General features: G+C 45.4%; 1 protein-coding gene across 1 annotated transcript in view; it reads right to left on the reverse strand.

Annotated features, from left to right (window-relative positions):
* Nucleotides 1-18,085, reverse strand: part of HS3ST3A1 (heparan sulfate-glucosamine 3-sulfotransferase 3A1) — a 101,082-nt gene extending 82,997 nt beyond the window's left edge. Inside the window, exon 1 of the mRNA XM_012747964.3 lies at nt 16,689-18,085. Coding sequence (XP_012603418.1) covers nt 16,689-17,287 — 599 coding nt within the window. The 5' untranslated portion in view covers nt 17,288-18,085. The remainder of the gene's footprint in view (nt 1-16,688) is intronic.
* Between the last annotated feature and the right edge of the window lie 772 nt (nt 18,086-18,857).

The following is an 18,857-nucleotide window of genomic DNA, read 5'->3' on the forward strand; positions in this document are numbered from 1 at the left end:
GAGTTGCAGAGAAGTAGTTGCCATTAACCGAATGAGAAATTGAAGGCTACAACAGTGTTTTCTGCCATGAGCAATAAACTTGTGAGTCAGAGGATGAAGGAATAAATTGCTTTAGTTTCCCCAATCTCAAGGCTTTTGTTTTGTTTTTCATACTCTCTCACCATAACTAAAATTTCTGGAAAAAAGAAAAGTATTAGGAGCATGGCAAGGAATGTCTGGACTATATCTGATATCTGGTATTCCCAGTGAAGAAATAAGAATACATCACTGATGGAAGAATAGCCAATGGTTGAAACTTTTTACAAAAATTTCAATGTTGGTGAGAGAAAACATAAAGTATTGAAGTTTCTTCATTCTTTCATAGAACTTCCAAGTGAGTGTTCAAAAAGATGGAGATTCATAAAGTCTGTCTTTCTTTTCACACTTGCAATGGCCTTTAGTAGAGCCTGTACAGTACTGCCTTGAGAACAGCCACCATGCTTTTACCAAAACGTTCAAGAGAATTAAACAGGCATATCGGATGCAACATGGCTACATGTGTTTCATAATTAATGCTTGAAACCATAAGCATCCATCCAAAGAGGACGATCTGCAATTTCAAAAAGGAAGGGAGGAAGGGAGGGAGGGAGGGACGGAAGGGAGGGAGGGAGGAAGGAAGGAACGAAGGAAGGCTGGCCAGCCAACTAACCGGGCTAAAATCCTACAAAGAAGCTCTTGACCAAATCACTGTGCATAAGTAACCACATCAATACAGAAACCAGGACACATAAGTGCTGTAACCAGGATAGAAACACACTAAACACAGTCTAAACCCTCCTTTCATCTTGCGAAGATTTATTTACATGGATGGCTAGCCATGATGATCACTCAAGTACTGGCAAGAAAGGGAGGCAGCATCAGAAGATACACTGGGGAAGTTCATCGCACGCCTGCGCCTTCTGATGCACATTCGTTTACTCAGGAACCCGTGCTGTCTGGCTTCTGTCACACCACAAAAGCCCACCTGGTCTCAAGGTCACCAATGAATTCCTAATTGATAAAGCAAACACTCTCAAACCTTTATCTAACCTTTCTATAGCATTTGATACCACTGACCTGGAAAGCACCCTGTCTCCCACTACTAACATTTTAAAATATTATGAAAATTTTAAATATAGCAAAAGTTTGAAAGAACTGTACAAGAAACAGCCATTTACCTACCAACTATATTCTAACTGTACATTTGTCTATACTTTCATTGTCATGTATCTATCCATCTATCCATCCTTCTATCCATCCATCCATTAATCCATCTTCATTTTAATGCATTTCAAAGTAAACTGTAGACATCAGTTCAAGGCCCTTCTGAACATTTCCGCATGCGTGGCATGGGCCACAGCAACTCTCTCTCTGAGGCTGGAATATAAACCCGTTTTCCTGGCCCTGCTCTTTCCACCCTCTCCCTGTGCTCTGCTACACTCTTCATGTCTCGGTTGTGCTAACGACTGGCACAGCCTCCGTGACCATGTCCTAGGGATGTCTCCCAAGTCCCACCCTACTTGCGAGCTCCAACTTGCCCAGGGCACTTTCCTCTTTACTTGTCTAAAACGAAGTTGTTTGTACCCCTTGACATCTGTTATTCCTCCTTCTGTGTCCCCTATCACAGGTAGAGTTATCAACAAATATCCTCCAATTTCTCCCCTTCCCTCACTCCTACCATTCCACACAATGTTATAATCCCTACTACAAAAATGTCTAGTAAATCTTCATCTTGCTTCCCATGCACACTGCTCTGATCAAGTTCAAGCCTCCATCAACTGTCCCCAAGATTCTTCAACAGACATCTACTGCATATGCATCCATATGCCACCCAGGATTAGGCTTCCAAAGCACAACCAGAGGAGATCTCTGAAATCAGCCCCCCATGGATACCCATTCCTTCAACCCTGCCTCGAGGGCTGTGGGTGGCAACAGGGAGCCACTGGCCTCACGGGCAACTAAGCTCTTGAAATGTAGCAAATCCAAATTGAGATGTGCTGTAAGTAAAATGCATACTAGATTTTGAAGACTTAGTATGAAAAATGCAAGCTATCTCATTAATAATGTTTTACTTTGGTTATGTGGTGAAATTATAATATTTTAGATACACTGGATTAAATTGTAATATTGTTAAAATTAATTTAGCCTGTTTCTTTTTATCTTTTTAACTTAGGTCATTAAATATGAAATGTCAGATTTCAAATGAAATGTAAAGTTTAGAAGAAGCAGTACTATTAATCAAAGCATGCACCTAAACTGTCAACCCAGTTTTGCCATCTTAACTTGCTTATGCCAGCAGCAAAGAAGCTTAGAGGGCGAGTGGCCATGAAATTTTGAAAGGCATTTTCCACAGCTTGTTGAGAATTGAATATTTTTCCTTGCAAGAAGTGGTCCAAAGCCTGAAAGAAGTGGTAGTCAGTTGGTGCAAGCTCTGGTGAATACAGTATATAACAGAGAGTTTCCAAGTCCAGCTTCTGTAGTTTGAGCAGCGTTGTTTGTGTGACACGTACGTGGTTGAGCACTGTCTTGCAAGAAGATTAGCCTGTCTCTGTTGACCAATCTCGGCTGCTTAATTGCAAACTTCCTCATCATTTCATCCAACTGGTTGCAGTAAACATCCATGGTATCTAATGACCAGGTTTCATTAAGCTGTAGAGGATGATACCAGCGCAGGACCACCAAACACACACCATTAGCTCTCTTTGATTAATATTCGGTTTGGGACCATGCTTTGGCACTTCATCTTTATCCAACTATTGTGCTGAATGCTTGTGATTGTCAAAAAGAATCCATTTTCCATCACATGTAACAATATAGTGTAGAAATGGTTTACCTTTCTGAACCATAAAGACATGTCATGGCAGCAAAAGGCAAGCTTTGGGGCGATTTCTCTTCTGAAGCTTGTTTCATTCATGCAAAACCCTCTATCCAGCTTCTTCACCTTGCCCATTTGTTTCAAATGGTCCAGTAATGTTGGAACAGTAATGTTCCAACACTTTGCTGCTAATTCACGTGTAGGTTGAGATGGATTCGCTTCCACTACAGCTTTCAGCTCATCGTTATCCACCTTGGTCTCAGGTCACCCACGTGGCTGATTTTCAAGATTAAAATCACCAGGGCAGAACTTCTCAAACCATGGACGGACTGTGCGTTCATTAGCCACGCCCTTCCCAAACACTGTGTTGATATTTTGAGCTGTCTGCACTGCATTGGTTCCACATTGGAACTCATATACAAAAATAACATGAATTTTTGACTTATCCATGTTTTCACAACAATTGCTCTAAAAGAAAATTTAAAGATAATCACAAGCCAAAACATGTGTCTGCAAGATTGAGGCTGCACCTTCACAATAAAATTAAAACAAGAAGTGTCAAAGTGAAATGTCAGTGATATCAACTGTCAAAACTTAATACTTAAGGAAATTAGACATTTCATACTTAATAACCTAATAGAAAGTTGAAAATTACATATATGGTTCCTATTACATTTCTATCGGAATGTGCTGACCTAGAATAAAGTCCAAATTCCTTACAAATGCCATTTAATAATCTTCAAAAATGTTTCCCCAACCTTTCACTCCTCACCCGCACAGACAGAATGTTGGATGGAACCGCATGTGGGATGGTCCCAAGTCCAGAGGTCAGATAAGTGAGCATGACCTCACTGCGTCCCCACTGCTCCTTCCAAATGCTTCACAGAATGCCCAGGTGTCCAACAGGAAAAAGGAAAAAGGGAGAGCAGGGGAAGACTTATACACTAAATACACTCGGGTCGAAAGTCAAGGAAACATCAAAATGGATTATTAAGCTTTAAAAAATAGTCGAGCACTACTCTGTTTGGTGATATGACATCTCTTTCAACATATAGTTGAGGCCAGGCATGGTGGCTCATGCCTGTAATCCTACCATTCTGGGAGGCTGAGGCAGGAGGATCTCTTGAGGTGAGGAGTTTGAGACCAGCCTGAGCAAGACTGAGACCCCAACTCTACTAAAAATAGAAAAAAATAAGCCAGGCATGCCTGTAGTCCCAGCTGCTTGGGAGGCTGAGGCAGGAGGATCACCTGAGCCCAGGAGGCTGACACCACGGCACTCTAGGCTGAGCAACAGAGCAAGACTCTGTCTCAAAAAATAAAAAAAGAAAAATATATAATGTTTGCAGTTGAGTGAATAATCCCATTTCTAGAAAAATGTCATCATCCTGAACAACTCTGTGTGTCTCAAAACTTTAGGTCACCGCCATGCGGTACCAAGACGGGGGACCCTGAACCATTTCTCACCCAGCCTGGGGGGGTCTGTCGTCGCTCGGCTGGATCTCGAATGGGAAGTTAATCCCTACATCACGCCTTCCTAACACGCCCATAAATGTCGGCTGTGTGCGCTCACCTGAGAGTAAGAAGTAAATAATGGAAGAGCACATGAGATATTTTAAGCCTTTAGCTCAGCCCAGAAGTGTGCAAACCGCGGTGTTGTGGTTCTGGTCAACAGACTGTTGTCGGAAGCCAGCCGCGCCACCACGCCCCACGGTCCCTGCCGCTGCCCTGCTGCAGGCAGCACTGCAAGGCTCTGGCAGAGATCCTACGGCCACGAAGGCTAAAGCATTTACTATCTGTCCCCTTCCAGAAAAAAAATTGTGACTTCTGGCCTAAAGGATAATTAATTTTTTTAGATTAAACTCCAGGTGAATCTGTTATGTAATGAGCAAGTGCAGGTCCAGACCCTGGGCGCGGAAGGGCAGGGGACTGAAGTTTAGAGTCCACAGCACAGAACGCTCACACTCAGTTTGGCGAGGGACCCGAAACACGGTGACGTTAACCTTTTCAAACAGGACTTCTGTGTACACTTGTCAGTGTTTTCCAAATTTTTTTTCTCTTAAGATCCACTATAATAAACATATTTTATATCCAACCCTTTCTGCACACACTCATCTATATATGCAAATAAAAAAGAGAACCAAGTTTGTCAAGATAGCACTTGTCTTGCTTACTACATGTGACCCACTTATTGTATCCTATTTTAGTCCATTTTATGTATAGTTCCATTTTTAAAAGTGATCGATTTTATCATACAACCAGGTCTCATGAGTCACAGCTTGAAAGCCCTTGGTCCAGGCCAGCCCTTTCTTGCCTAACCCTGGCCTTCACCCCCTCACAGGCGTGTACTCGCTGCCATTCACTTCAGTTGAGATTGATTTGCTTCGCCATCAGAATTTTGTTTTGTTTTAGTTTTTAATTCGTGAACTATTTTCCAACATGTTAAAGCAAATCAGTATTTCAATTTTCTTTTGAAAAGCAGACGACATGGCAACAAGAATCCACTTTCCTGCTTCAGTTAACAATTGAGGCAGGTTCTCCAAGGCTTGCCCTCAAACTGGCCACCCTTTGCCACAGGGCAAGTGCACCTGAAAATCCCAAGAATTTTCACCACAAAGTGTTAGCTGCCTGTGACCTCCCTCCATATAAATATAAAACAGATCCGATTTGCTTTCTCTCCACCATTAAACCCTGGCAGGGCATTCTAGTAGACACTCTGGCCTTGGAGAGAGCCTTTTTTGTTTGTTTGTTTGTTTGTTTGTTTGTTTAAAAATAGATACTGTTGTAATCCTATGGCCTCCTACACCAAGAAGAAAGAGTAGGACCTCATTAGAAAGAAAACAAGTAGCCTTTATTTCTTAAAAAAAAAAAAGCAAACCCACAACATTTTGGATAAAAGAAACTACAAATATAATTAGAGTCCACTAGTAAATTTAAAAAAAAAATGCAAGTTTTTGTTTACTTTGTGAAAACCTTTGTTTGTGAAATGAAATCTCTGCATCTCTGTAGCCTTTCCCTCCCACCAGAACTTTTCAAAACATCAAGTTAGAGCAAACATGGCTTCAGTTAAGCAAGGGGATGAAGGGAGCGGTTAGCTCTGGGAATGTAACTTTAGTTGCAGCTTAATCCAGTTCTGTTTGTTAAATACCTGAATTTAATGAGAATCTGCAAAGATTTATGACCGTAACAAACACATCATTTTTGACTTTGTCATTCAAACCAGCTTGGCAACTTTGATATTTCCTAGTGAAAGGAGAGATCTAATCCAAGTAAGAACTCTGAAAAAAGGAAAAGGAATTTTATTCCCATAATTTGATTGATTACTTCCTACTTTGAACACTCAAGAGAGAAAAAGCAAACTTTTTCCTGTCTGTACTCGGATTTCTCCTACTAATCTTTTACAAGCAGGCAACGACCATAAAACACAAACTACGTTGGAGGATCCAAAGACCCATCATGCTAGCCATGCCCCCAAATCTATAAGCATCAAAATATTGAGGAAAACATCTGAGATGAAAAACAGAAATTTAAACATGAATTGACCATTGATTCAACTCAATTCAATGCTTTAATTCACCAGCTCTGGGAGGAGAAAAAAATAATAATGCTATAACTGGTTCTATTCAAGGCATATTTTTGTCATTGTTGCAAATCCTCCAGAACTAAATTTATATATTTTGGGGCATGTAACTGTTCCCCAATTGCATTCTTCAGAACTTGGAACTAGAAGTCTCAGACGTCTCAAGTTCTTTTCTTTTAGCTTACCCTTGGCAAGGCACTTCTATTTCTTCCTATGCAAAAGACAATCTTTGTCTTTAAGATATCTTCTACCTCCTCCAACATCCTCTCTGCTTTTATTTCACTGGAGCTAAAGGAAGTTCAAATCAACAGTCATGTCTCATGTGGCTAATGCCCTGAGCACTGCAGTAAGGGCTAGATGCTAACGATGACCAGCTGGCAGGAAATCGATTCGATGAACATTATTAATAACAATAATAATGAAGATAGAATAGTCTGTGGGCAACAATTGGGCTGTGCTCTGATTGGAGATATTAACATATCTAAAGAATTAAAAAATGTGTGGATCCAAAGGTGAAAATACAGAAAAGAGTAAAAAAGACAGACTCAGGCAGTGACTCAGCAAGGTGTCAGGAGAGTGCCCAACTGGGGGTCCCTACCATGCAGATGGGTGGACAGTGGCCACCCACTCACCGTGCCCTAATTCCAGGAGCAGCAAGCGGCTTTCTGATTACATTGCTGACAGTATTTTGGCTTCCTCAAGCAACAGAGTTTAGAAGGAGGAAAGTCACTTATTTGGTCTACTTAAAAGTGCTTTTAGTGGTTACTGTTCTTTAAATAAGTGGAGGGAAAAAATCAATTAAATGGCCCAAGATTTCTGATATGCTCAATAGGATGAGTTCTGTGATGAGATTACTTCTTGACAAAACAGAGATGGCTTTAGTTATTCCATAATAGGCCAAAAGACTAACATGGATATTTAAATACTTTTAAAAATTCACTTTTTCAACCATGTTTTGATGCATTGCCCGATTTTCTAACAAAAGGTTCAAGATCAGAATCAAACACGTCCAAGTCACTCCACCAAGTGGGGCGGGCTGTCAATCCCCGCCACCCTTGCGACACCCCGGCTGTGTAAACAGGAACTACACGTGGGCGACTATCAGAGAGGATCACGGAGCAGCCTGGGGCCGGAACACTGGCATCTGGGGGTGGTGAGCCTGGGTTCAGCAGCAGTTCTGCTCTATGACCTTGGGCCAGTTACTTCCTCTTTCTGAGCCTCTGTTTTCTGATCTATAAAATGAAGAAAATGATAGGAACTGCTTAAAAATAGTAATCATATTAATAACATCATTGAGACTACTTGCAGCAGAGGGCTCAACAAATTTAGCTAATATCACCTTACATCCGAGATGATAGATTTCGGCAAAGATACATTGTAGGGCACAAATACTTTGCTACTTTTAAGAAGGTTCAAAATGCATGAAGAAAAGTATATACCTGCTAAAATGGAAAAATGCCGAACAACAGTAGAGGACAGTATTAAATCACAGAATTTTTTTAAATCTACATAAATACTGGCAGCCTGTCCCTTGCATGAAAAAAGTGTATTAAACAGATCCAATAGAGATAAATAAATCAATGATTAAAAGGAAACACTGTTAGCTTCTTGGAGTTTCTAGATGGAGGGTGTTGTTTTGTTTTGCTTAAGTAAAAATGTAATGTGGACAAAATTATTTTTACAGTTGTTAAAAATATCAAAGGAAATGTTTTGAGGGAGATTTTCATTACCCTGTTCAACCAGAAGCCCAGATACACAACTGTGTGTTTAAAAACAGCAGAAAATGCCAGCATGCCACCTCAGCAGGAACTCTGGGTCTGACGACACCAGCAGTCCGGGATGGACAGTCCCACGGCATGCACCCATAGTCAAGGAAGGCCCTAGTCCTGGCCCTTGAGGCTCCGGGCGTCAGACATTCTCTCTCTCCTTCTTCCTTCAATGCAGCGACTGTTCCAGGTCTGTTTTGCTCCTACACTGGTCTCATAAGCCATGATGTGTCAATCATAGGTTCAAGCCTCAGGTCAAATGAGAAGATAGAATATTTAAGCTGGTAGGGAAAATAAGCGTGGCCTTGTCATCTTAGCCATAGGAGCGTCCACAGCCCGGGCGCCATCTCTTTACCCTATAAGCAGCTTTCCCACCTCTGACACCTGCCCCTCTTATATCTGGGGCAAAAACAAAACAAAACAAAATAAAACATATGCCCAACTCTGATTTTCCCCTGCCCCTACTTCAGTTCTTTGTGTCCTCAAAGGCTTGTCATTTACACCAAAGTTTTTGCTGTCTAGCACAAGAAGGATTAAGCCAGGGGAGGGGACTTTTACACCTTTTTCACTTTACGTTTACCAGCCATAGAAAAGAGAAAGAAAGAAAAGCAAAACTGTCTCTGAGCTTGGTTCAGGAACAAGAGAGTAGGAGGGAGCCCTGAGCCAATGTTTTATGAAATAAGCTGGAGAAAGATCGGCATGTCCGGAAGCAACAGGCACTTGCAGGGCAGGGAAAAGAAGAAACCTGGGATCAGAGTGAGCTGGTGCAGACAGAATGTTGCAGCTGGAGCCCTCATCCTCTGACTCCTGTGAGGCTCCTCCTGCCCTCTTGGCTTTTACTTTTGGTTTTAGAATAATTTTAAAATTGCAAAACAAAATAGCACAAAGAATTCCCATACACCCTTCACCAAGACTCCACTAAGGTTATCATCTTTTGTAGCCCTCGTATGCTACAATGATCAAAACCAAGAAATCAGCCTTGGCAAAATGCTATTAACTAACCTACACACATTATTCCCATTTTTCCAGTTTTCCCAGGAATGCCATTTTTCTGGCCCAGGCTCCGATGTAGGGCACCCTCATATTTACTCATTAGTAATGACTCAGTAATGACCCAGCTTTGTATCCTGCCATCTGGGACAGTTTATCAGTCTTACTGTTGAAGAATACTGGTCAGGTTTTTTGTTTTTTTTTTTTTGAGACAGTCTCACTCTGTTGCCTGGGCTAGAGTGCCATGGCATCAGCCTGGCTCACAGCAACCTCAAATTCCTGGGCTCAAGAGATCCTCCTGCCTCAGCCTCCCTTGAGTGGCTGGGACCACAGGCATGTGCTATCACCGGCTAATATTTTCTATACATTTTTAGTTGTCTGGCTAATTTCTTTCTATTTTTTTTAGTAGAGACAGGGTCTCGCTCTTGCTCAGGCTGGTTTCAAACGCCTGACCTTGAGCGATCCTCCGGCCTCGGCCTCCCAGAGTGCTAGGATTACAGGCCTGAGCCACCGCGCCGGGCCCGGTCAGGTATTTTGCAGAACGCCCCTCACCTGGGGTTTGTCCAGTGTTTGCTCGTGGTCAGACTACGGGTAGGAAGCTGTGACCTGATCCTCACTGCACCACCCGGGGAGCACGGTCTCAGCGTGGTAACGGCATGGCAACCTCGATCGCTGGGCTACAGGCAGCGCTGCCCGCTTCTCCGCGTCAATTCCCACCCGTCCCTTCCTCCTGCCTTCCTTGCGGGCTGAGCACACCCCTCCGGCCTCTCCGCTGGAGCTCTGCAACCGCCTCCCAGGAAGCCGTCCCTTGAGCCAGGGAGCGTCTTCCGCAGGCTGGGTCTCGGGCCGAAGGGCTAAGCCCGGTGCGCCCTCCGCAGGCTGGGTCTCGGGCCGAAGGGCTAAGCCCGGTGCGCCCTCCGCAGGCTGGGTCTCGGGCCGAAGGGCTAAGCCCGGTGCGCCCGCCCTGCGGACTGCGGCCCCCCGCCGCGCGGGGACGCACCGCCGCACTGCCGAGGGAGGAGCGGAGCATCTGGGAAGTTTTCCCTGGAGACTCGCGTTCAGACACGGAGGCAAAACACACTAACAAAAGTAATCTGGGGCGCATGGTATTCCCTTCAGTCATGAGCATTTCTAATATAAATCCCTAATCATATATATACATACACATACACATATACATATATATCTTGGTTTTCAGGTTTATTGTGAAGTCAAGTCTTTTATTTCTCTCCAAAGAATAAACTCTCTGCCTAAAAGAACTGCACTATTCCTGCCTACAAGAGGCAAAGTGCAGCTCGTGTGTGCGCGGCAGATCACACCTGCTGCAAGTGCTACCCAAACGGGAGGTGTCGGTGCTGCTGCGGTTTCTTTCTGTAACTGAGACTGCAAACACGCCCCATCATGGTAAGGTCTCCAAGCTCTCCCCTTGGGGTTCCTTGCGGACTCCTCCTCCCACTAGGTGGCGCTACATGTCGCATTCAAAGTGGGCTGCTCTCAGTCAATGAATAGAATTTTGTGTTGAAACCTTTACAAAAATGTCTCTGGCATTCCTCACGGCAAGTACTAAACTTCTTTCTTAATAAATATTTCCCTTTTCCCTTTTCACATTTACTGTCATCAGATAACTTCTAGAAAAGTCTAACTCTGAACTTCTGCAATACAGTCCTGAAGTAATCTTAGGATAAATGTAATTTTTAGGTACACGAATAGTCATGACCACATGAGTAATGCACAAATCCAAGGGCCGCATCATTGGAGGCAAGAAATTAGGGAGGCGCTTCCATTAAATGAACTCAGCATTGCCTTAATATCTAAATTTTAGCTTCATGTAAGTTTATTTATTAACTATATCAGTATGTCCCATAGAGATTTTTTAACTGTATCGAATTAGCAAAGGTTTTAAAGTGCTGACAAGCATTTCTAAGACATCCTGATAAAAGTAAAGGAAACAAAAATATTACCTTGGTGCAACTTCCTCTGATTACATATTAAAGGCATATATTTAATAAGAAACCTTATTTTCACAATTGTAACTCATCACTTAAGCAGAAACAAATTTCCTAAAAGCTTGTGGTCTAATATCATTAAAAAACATATACTAAGAAATGATGCAAAATAACAGCCAAGTTACTATTACTTGGTGAAGGACGATCTCCCTCTAAGGAAAAGAGCTAAGAATATCAAGTTCCCCACTGGGCCCCGCAATTTGACTGGTGGTAATTGCATTTGCAATCATTCAAATGCGTCCTGTACAGCAGTGGTCCCCAACCTTTTTTGGCACCAGGGACCACTTTCATGGAAACCATTTTTTCCATGGACTGGTGGGGGGTGGGGGGGAGATGGTTTCGGGATGATTCAAGTGCATTACATTTATTGTGCACTTTATTTCTATTGTTATTACATTGTAATATATAATGAAATAATTATGCAACCTCTCTGCTAATGATAACTGTATTTGCAGCCACTCCCCAGTGCTATATCCCTGTTTCGGCTCCAGTTGAGGTCATCAGGCATTAGATTCTCAAAAGGAGGGAGCAATCTAGATCCCTTGCATGTGCAGTTTACTGCAGGGTTCTTGTTCCTATGAGAATCTAATGCCACCACTGATCGGCAGGAGGCGGAGCTCAGGCAGTGATGCGAGCAACGGGCAGTGCTATAAATACAGACACACAGATGAAGCTTGCTCGCTCACCCACTGCTCACCTTGTGCTGTGTGGCCCGGTTCCTAGCAGGCCACAGACTGGTACCAGTCCATGGACCGAGGGTTTGGGACAGCAGCTGTAGAAATACAAGGCCTTTTGTTGTCCTTGTTTATATCAGGGAGATGTGTTTTCTCTGCAGTGCTCTCCTCGTGATGTGAGCATCTGGTCTATGTAAGGTTAGTCCCTGTGGTCATTAATTGCACGGGCTTATTTCATTCCCACGACCCCTCCAAAACACAGATTTGGCACTTCTTCTTTCCTGGGCAATCAACAGACTTATTTATATGAGACAAATATGTTGGCCAGAGTGCTTGCATTTTAAGGGGAGGGCAGGGGATTACAATGTTGTGATGGATTTTCACCCAATGTCTATGCATTTCACACAAAGTATATCAGCACATTACAAATCTCATCCCTACAAAGGAATACTCACTCACACAAGGTATTCCGATTCCAGGCTCTATCAAATGTGTTGTTGCTGTCGTTCAGTGCCTGGACTATGATCTCATATAGCCCCAAAGCCTGTTTTATACCCAAAATGTCCAACATTGCTCAGAAGTTCTCCAACCATGTAATAACTTTCCTCTTATAAATTCCATTGTTTTCCCCACCTACTGGGTGTCGGTTCTTGCACACACATGCATATGTCTGAAGACGCACACACACATACGCACACAGGGCCTGGGCTGGTTGACTTGCATTACTGGTGTTGTCTACTGGGGACGGGCCCAGAGTTCAGACAGTCAGCAAACACAATGACAGCATTTGGTGGGGAGTGTCCAGGCACTGAGAACTCCTGGGAACTATATGATGAAAGGAGTTATACCCTCTCCCCGTGTAGACATGTACTCTAGACTCAGAGTCCAAAGCAGCCTCTTCCCACTCTCCTCCTGCCCCTCATCCCTTCTCAATGTTCTCTGCTTCGTCCTAAGGACAGAGCGACCATGGACAGAGAGCCTTCAGTCTGGATGACCTTGCATGGGTGGCCAGACTCTGCAGCTCCCTTGGCTCAAATTTCATTTCAAACTCTTCATGCAGAAGGGGCTTGAGCAGCACGGGGTGTGGGGACTGCACATGGAGGTGCTTTGCAGCTGCTCCCAGCTGCTACGAAAGCCGATTTCTCCTCACAGGGCCGGAAAGGGCCTCTGCTCAGTCTGCCTCGCTGGTGGGCTTGAAAAACAAGACCATGATCATTAGAGGCCAGAAAATTTGAAATTTTGATGATGTCAGGGGAGCACTAACTCCTAAACTCTGAGATGAGTCATCTTTGATCTACAGAGTGAAATGATTCTAGCAATATTCTTCTTTGCTGAAATTTTCCAGACTTGTTAAAGAAAAAGAATTAAAATATAGAAATAGACATGCTAATAAGTATTTCCTACCTGGTGCCAAAATGAGAGACTAAAATGTTACAGAAACCAAACACTTATATACATACATCCCATGTATGTGTATATGTATGTATATCTGTAAAGACTTTATAAATAGGTTTCTTTTGTCTTAGGAGAAAAAAAAGACAAAACTTTTAGTTCATGCAAATATAAATGAGCAGAGAGGAGGGCCCTCTTATTAAATTCTGAGCTCGCCTGCTCTTGAACTACAGTAGAGACATTTGGGGTTGACTTCAGGTGAAGATCTCAACATTTTTAAACTAGTGAAACCATTTTCAACTTTGTTTTATGAACCCACCACACATACAATGGAAATGGACACGACTCATTGCAAAGGATTGCTTTCCCAGGAGACGCAAGCCACAGACATTTGCTGTACTGGTATCGTGTCTGCTAAATTAAGTAATGAGGAATGTTTTTTAAACCCCATCAGGGTGGAGTTTCATATGCAGAAAACTCCACTGAAGTGTCCTAAATTATCATTAAGAACCCTCTCTTGGCATATAAAAATTTGCTTTTCATTTATTTTAGAGAAAGCCTATCAGGACATTTTAAGTCAACACGAATAATTTCCTTTTTAGAGATTTTGAATAACAGATTGATTTTCTTTGCCTTTACTACAAATTTGTTCCCAGGAAGTGCTTATTACTTTACCCTTGAGACGCATTTCATAAAGTATTTTTTTCTTCCCAGTGAGAGAAGACTGTGGAAACCTCTCAGTAACAGGCGTTTCTAACTCACAAACTCACTCTCCAAGAGTCCTTACTCAAACTTCTGAATAGCAACAGATTTCTCGCTTTGCAGCAACAGTAGGGGGCAGTACCACAGTTAATTACTAGGGCTAACTGAAATTTCACTGGCAAAAACCTAGGCTAGACATCTCAGGATTCTCCCACATAAATGTGCGTCTAAAAATATTACACAGATTTTTCTCCTCCATAATTCTCTTCAGGGTGCAAATACTGTAATTTTATTTGTTTGTGCACATGTGTGCACATTTGTGTGGTAGTAAGTATATGGCAGAAATCCTATATTGTAAAGTTTGGGCTGACTCAGGAAGGTCTAACCAAATCCTCTGTTCTAAAATATTAGCTACATGTAAGTAGCTAAAATGTACTTACTAGTTAACTGGCATCCTGTGTGGGGCATTTTCTTTTTTCATAGTTAGGTCTTCAATCTTTTTCACAAACATCAAACTCTAAGTTTAGAGCCAAGATGAAAGAGAACTTATGGGGAAATTTCATTAAATAATCACATAATCCAGGCTCCATAGGTTGGATTTTTTAAAAATAAGTTTTCTATGTAATTGAGTTAAACTTAAATTTATGCATCCAATAAAAACCATGGCAAACGGTAAAACAAAGACATTGCTCCAACACTTAGAAAATTAAATTCACCAAACCATGAAGTCAACTGTGCAGTTATTTTTGTAACCACCATAAATTGCTTTATAGAACTCTTCTGCTGGAGTAAACAATCCCAGGATAGATTTACTTTGCAGCATGCACCCAGTTCCAAAGGAGAGTGGCCTAAAACTTTATGGCTCCTTTTTCTTTTCTTTTCTTTTTTAATACTCATGTTTCTAGTCACCTTGAAACCTTCCTTCTCTTACGGGAGCTCAGAAAGGTCCACAGAAAATAAAATCCAAGTCTGTAGACATACTTGTGCCCTCAAATACTCATTTCTGGAATAAGAAGAAACAATCCTACTTTGTGGAAATAAAGTTTGTATGGCAAAAGGAAAATAAAGGGTTTTCGTACTAAATATTTCACCGTATTTAATAGCACCTCAGAGCCCAACACAGTCTCAGATGTTTCAGACAGTCAGTTTGAAATGTGTTCGCTTATAGCACGGTGCGAGGCTGAATTCAATGCAAACTGCTATAGATAAGAGTTTTAGGGGTCTTTAATCACTCCTTTCTTATGTCCTTGATGGAAAAAACAGAGCTGCCTTTGTGCTAAAAAGAAGGACCTGTTGTTTCCAGATTCAACAGGTCATTTTTATAAGAACTTCCCAGAGGATACAACATAAATGACAGAAACACAAGGGGATATTTTAAGTGGCTGATGATTTTAAATGATATATAATCTATATTAAGGGAAGGTTGTTTGTTTTTCTTTCCAACAAGTGGAAAGTTACTGTTTTAAAAGTGTTTAATGTTTGAATGCAATTTTTAGGACCAAACCTTTTCTCATGAGTTGATTTACAGTAAATTTGGCTCCTGAAATCAATCTAAGGGTGAGTTCACCCATCAAGTAAATAAATGTGTCAAGTCATGTCCATTTCTATTTGGGGGATAAATGGCTAATTTAGTGGGCATTTGAAATATATCTAAATTGTGCTGTAACTTTTGTAACATTGTTTCAGTTAAAATAATGGGGAGAATGCATTTCTTATGAACAAGATAAACTTTATAAAATGGAAAATTCTAGCAACATGGTTTTTCCTTGTACTTGGAGGAAAGAAGAAAAGCCAATATTTTATGGCAAACAAAAGAGGCGACACTAGGGCTTATTAATTTATCTGCTACTATTATTAAAGGTGGTCTGAATTTGAGGAGACTGGCAAATTTAAGATTAAGATCTAAACAAAACTTGTTTCATAAACTGGATTCACAAGATTTTTCACAATGTATTTATTTTTTTTTCTTTTTCTCCTTTTTTTTTTTTTAAATTGGCTACCATATTTGTAAAGACAATTGTTTAAAGATCTTTAGAAAAGTTAAGGCCAGTCCAGAGACAAAAGTTACTTTTCCCTGCAAATATTAAAAGCACTTTACAAAACTCATATCTAGCCCTAAACAAAATTTATTACCAAGGAAGCTTTCTTTAAAACACGGTGGCTGGTTGCTGGCCCTTGCTGGGACATATATTCCCAAACTGCGTAGACTCTCTGGATCTTGACACTTTTACTAAGTCTCTATATTACTTCCCACCTAGAACAACTATCTGGCAAAGGATCAAGGTAACAGCAAAGACTGTGTTAGCCACAAGGGACTGCCCTAAAGATAAAGAAGAAATAAACACAGATTCCTTGGGAAGCCTACTACTAATTGACGAACAGGTTTCTAATTTAGGAGGAACTTTTCTTTCTTCTTTAGCTAAATACATGATTATTTTCACAGAGCAGGAGAAAGAGATGAGACTGGCTGTTTAGTGGAAAGAGAATCCCAAGGACTAAAATAAAATCATTAAGGCCAAAATTTCCCTCCAACTCCCTCCTCAACACGCCCTTCCTGGGAAGGAGAAGGCATAGCGGAGAAAGAGCCCATTGAACTGAGGACAGCAATGGGTGACCCTTTGCCTTCTGCACGCAGTGGAGGGAGGCGGACTGGGGGTCACCAAGGGGCCCCCAGGTCTCCCCCCCCCCCGCCCCAGCACCCCGCGCTCTGACGCGCTCCGACTGCCCGCGCCGCCCGAGCCTGCTCACCGGTACCAGGCGAGGCCCTTGTCGTAGCTGCGGTCGAAGAAGTGGGGCTCGGCGCCCACCGCTCGCACGTCGGGGTGCACGCGCAGGAACTCCAGCAGCGCCCGCGTGCCGCCCTTCTTCACGCCGATGATGATGGCCTGCGGCAGCTGCTTGCTGCCTTCGTCCAGGAGCAGCGCCAGGGTCCCCGGCGGGGCCTCGGCCACGCTGCTTCCGGCCCCGGAGCCACCGGGAACCCCGGCCAGGCCAGGGGTCTCCTCTTCCCAGGCCGCTTCGTCGCCGTCGCCGCGCGGAGCGGGCGGCCCGCGCCTCCGCCACTGCCGCAGTTGCAGGAGGCGCTTCCTCGGTGCCGGCGCGGGCCACACCGCCGGCTCCCGCGGGCCTCCGGCCAGGGCGCCGCGACCCGCGGCCCCCGCCTCCTCGCCGCGGCCGGACAGCCCCACGACGGGGCCCGACAGGGTCTGGCAGCGCTCGGCCAGGCAGTAGAAGACGTACAGGGAGGTGAGCAGGGAGCAGAGCATCAGCAGGAACTTCCGGAAGATGCTGCGGGACAGCGGCTCTGCCGAGGTGGGGTGGGCGCCGGCCGGGCCCGGAGGGGCCATCCTAGCCGGAGGCGACGTCGGGCAGAACGCGGGCCATGCTAGGCTGGGACTCCTCCGCCAGGTGCCATAATCCCCCCCGGGCGGGCCTGCGCTCTGGCCGGAGGCCACATCGCCCGTGCGCCCCTGCGGCCGTGCGAACTGCCCCAGAGACGCGGCCGGGCGCCTGGGGGCACGGAGCCCCGGGAGCCTGCTCACGGTCTCTACCTCCGGTCGAGGAGGCGGGAAGGGGGACGCGGTGCCGTGCTTAAGAAACCATCGTCTTAGACGCGCCCAAGTCCTGAGGCTTGGGCATTGCTCGGCGCCCCGGTTCCGCGAGTGTCGCCGGAATAGGGGTCTTGGAGGCGGCGGCGAAGGCGAGCGTCTTGGCCCCGGCTCCGGGCGGACTGCAGGCGCGGATCTCCGCTTAGCGATCGCGCCTCTCGCTCTGTCCGGGTCAGGGGACGCGCGGCTGCGGAGCCGCTGAGCCCCGTGCGCTCCAACAGTGGCGAGCGACAGTCCCCTCCAGCCCCAGCTTCCTCTGGGCCCCGTGCCCTCCTGGGCACTCCGCCTCGGCCCGGGCTCAAGTCCTTTTGGCCCCGGAGCGAGGATCCCCCCAGTCCCTCTGCCCAAGCGGGAAGCAGAAGGCCGGCGCCGAGCTGTCCGCCCTCTCCGCGCGCCGGCGGCTCCAAACGGCTCTGGGACCCCACCTGTGAGCGGCGCGGCGCGGCGGGGCAGCGCGGGACCTGCCAGCCGCCGCGGCCACTGTGCTCGCAGGCGCTCCCCCGCGGCCTCCCAGGCCGCCGCCGCCGCCGCCACACGTGGGGTGCGGAGGGCAGCAAACTTGGCGGTGACGTCAACGGCCCCGGCCCGACCATTCCCCGGGCGAGCGCGGACCCGCGCGCAGGGGCCGGGCCTGCGGGCGGGCGGGGTGGGAAGGAGAAAGGTGGCGCGGGCTCCGCAGGGGCGGCCCAATGGCACGGGGAGGGCGGGGGCGCCAGGGGCGACGCCCCTTCCCCGCCGTTCTCCCCCTCCGGGCAGCCTCGCCTCCTCTGAGGCGAGCAGGGGCCTGCGGTGGCTCCGGGGTCGCCTGACCACAGCCAAGGGCGGCCGGATCCGGGCCTGACTTCCAGCCTACCAGCCGCGCGCTAGATGGGGGCCCGAACCTCTCCCACGCGGCCAGCCCTTCGCAGCCCTGGCCTCTCCAGGCTCCCCACCTCTGCTTCCCTCCCGCCACTGCGGCCGCATCCCCCCGCCCCACCCCTTCCAGGGCTTGGAACCTCCTCCTCGTCCCCAGGCTTTGCAAGTTTTGTTCGCAGCAGTCCTCACGCGGGTCCGCGCAGCTCGCGGCCCTGCCCCTGACCGCGCCGCAAGCCCTCGAGCAAGGCCCTTCCTTCCTTCCTTCAGCAATAGTTTTTTTCTTTTAGTTGTTTTCCCTCGGATTTGTTTAAGGATGATCCGGAGTCCCCCAGGGCCTAGAGAGGAACCATCTCCTAGAGGAGCCAATAAATAAATCAAAGGCAGAAATTAAGATCTTAAAAAAATCAACTCCCATTCCAAGTCCCTATGTCCAGTTTTTGATGAAGTGTCTTTT

Source organism: Microcebus murinus, chromosome 18 (assembly GCF_040939455.1).
Source record: "Microcebus murinus isolate Inina chromosome 18, M.murinus_Inina_mat1.0, whole genome shotgun sequence".
Lineage (NCBI taxonomy): Eukaryota > Metazoa > Chordata > Mammalia > Primates > Cheirogaleidae > Microcebus > Microcebus murinus.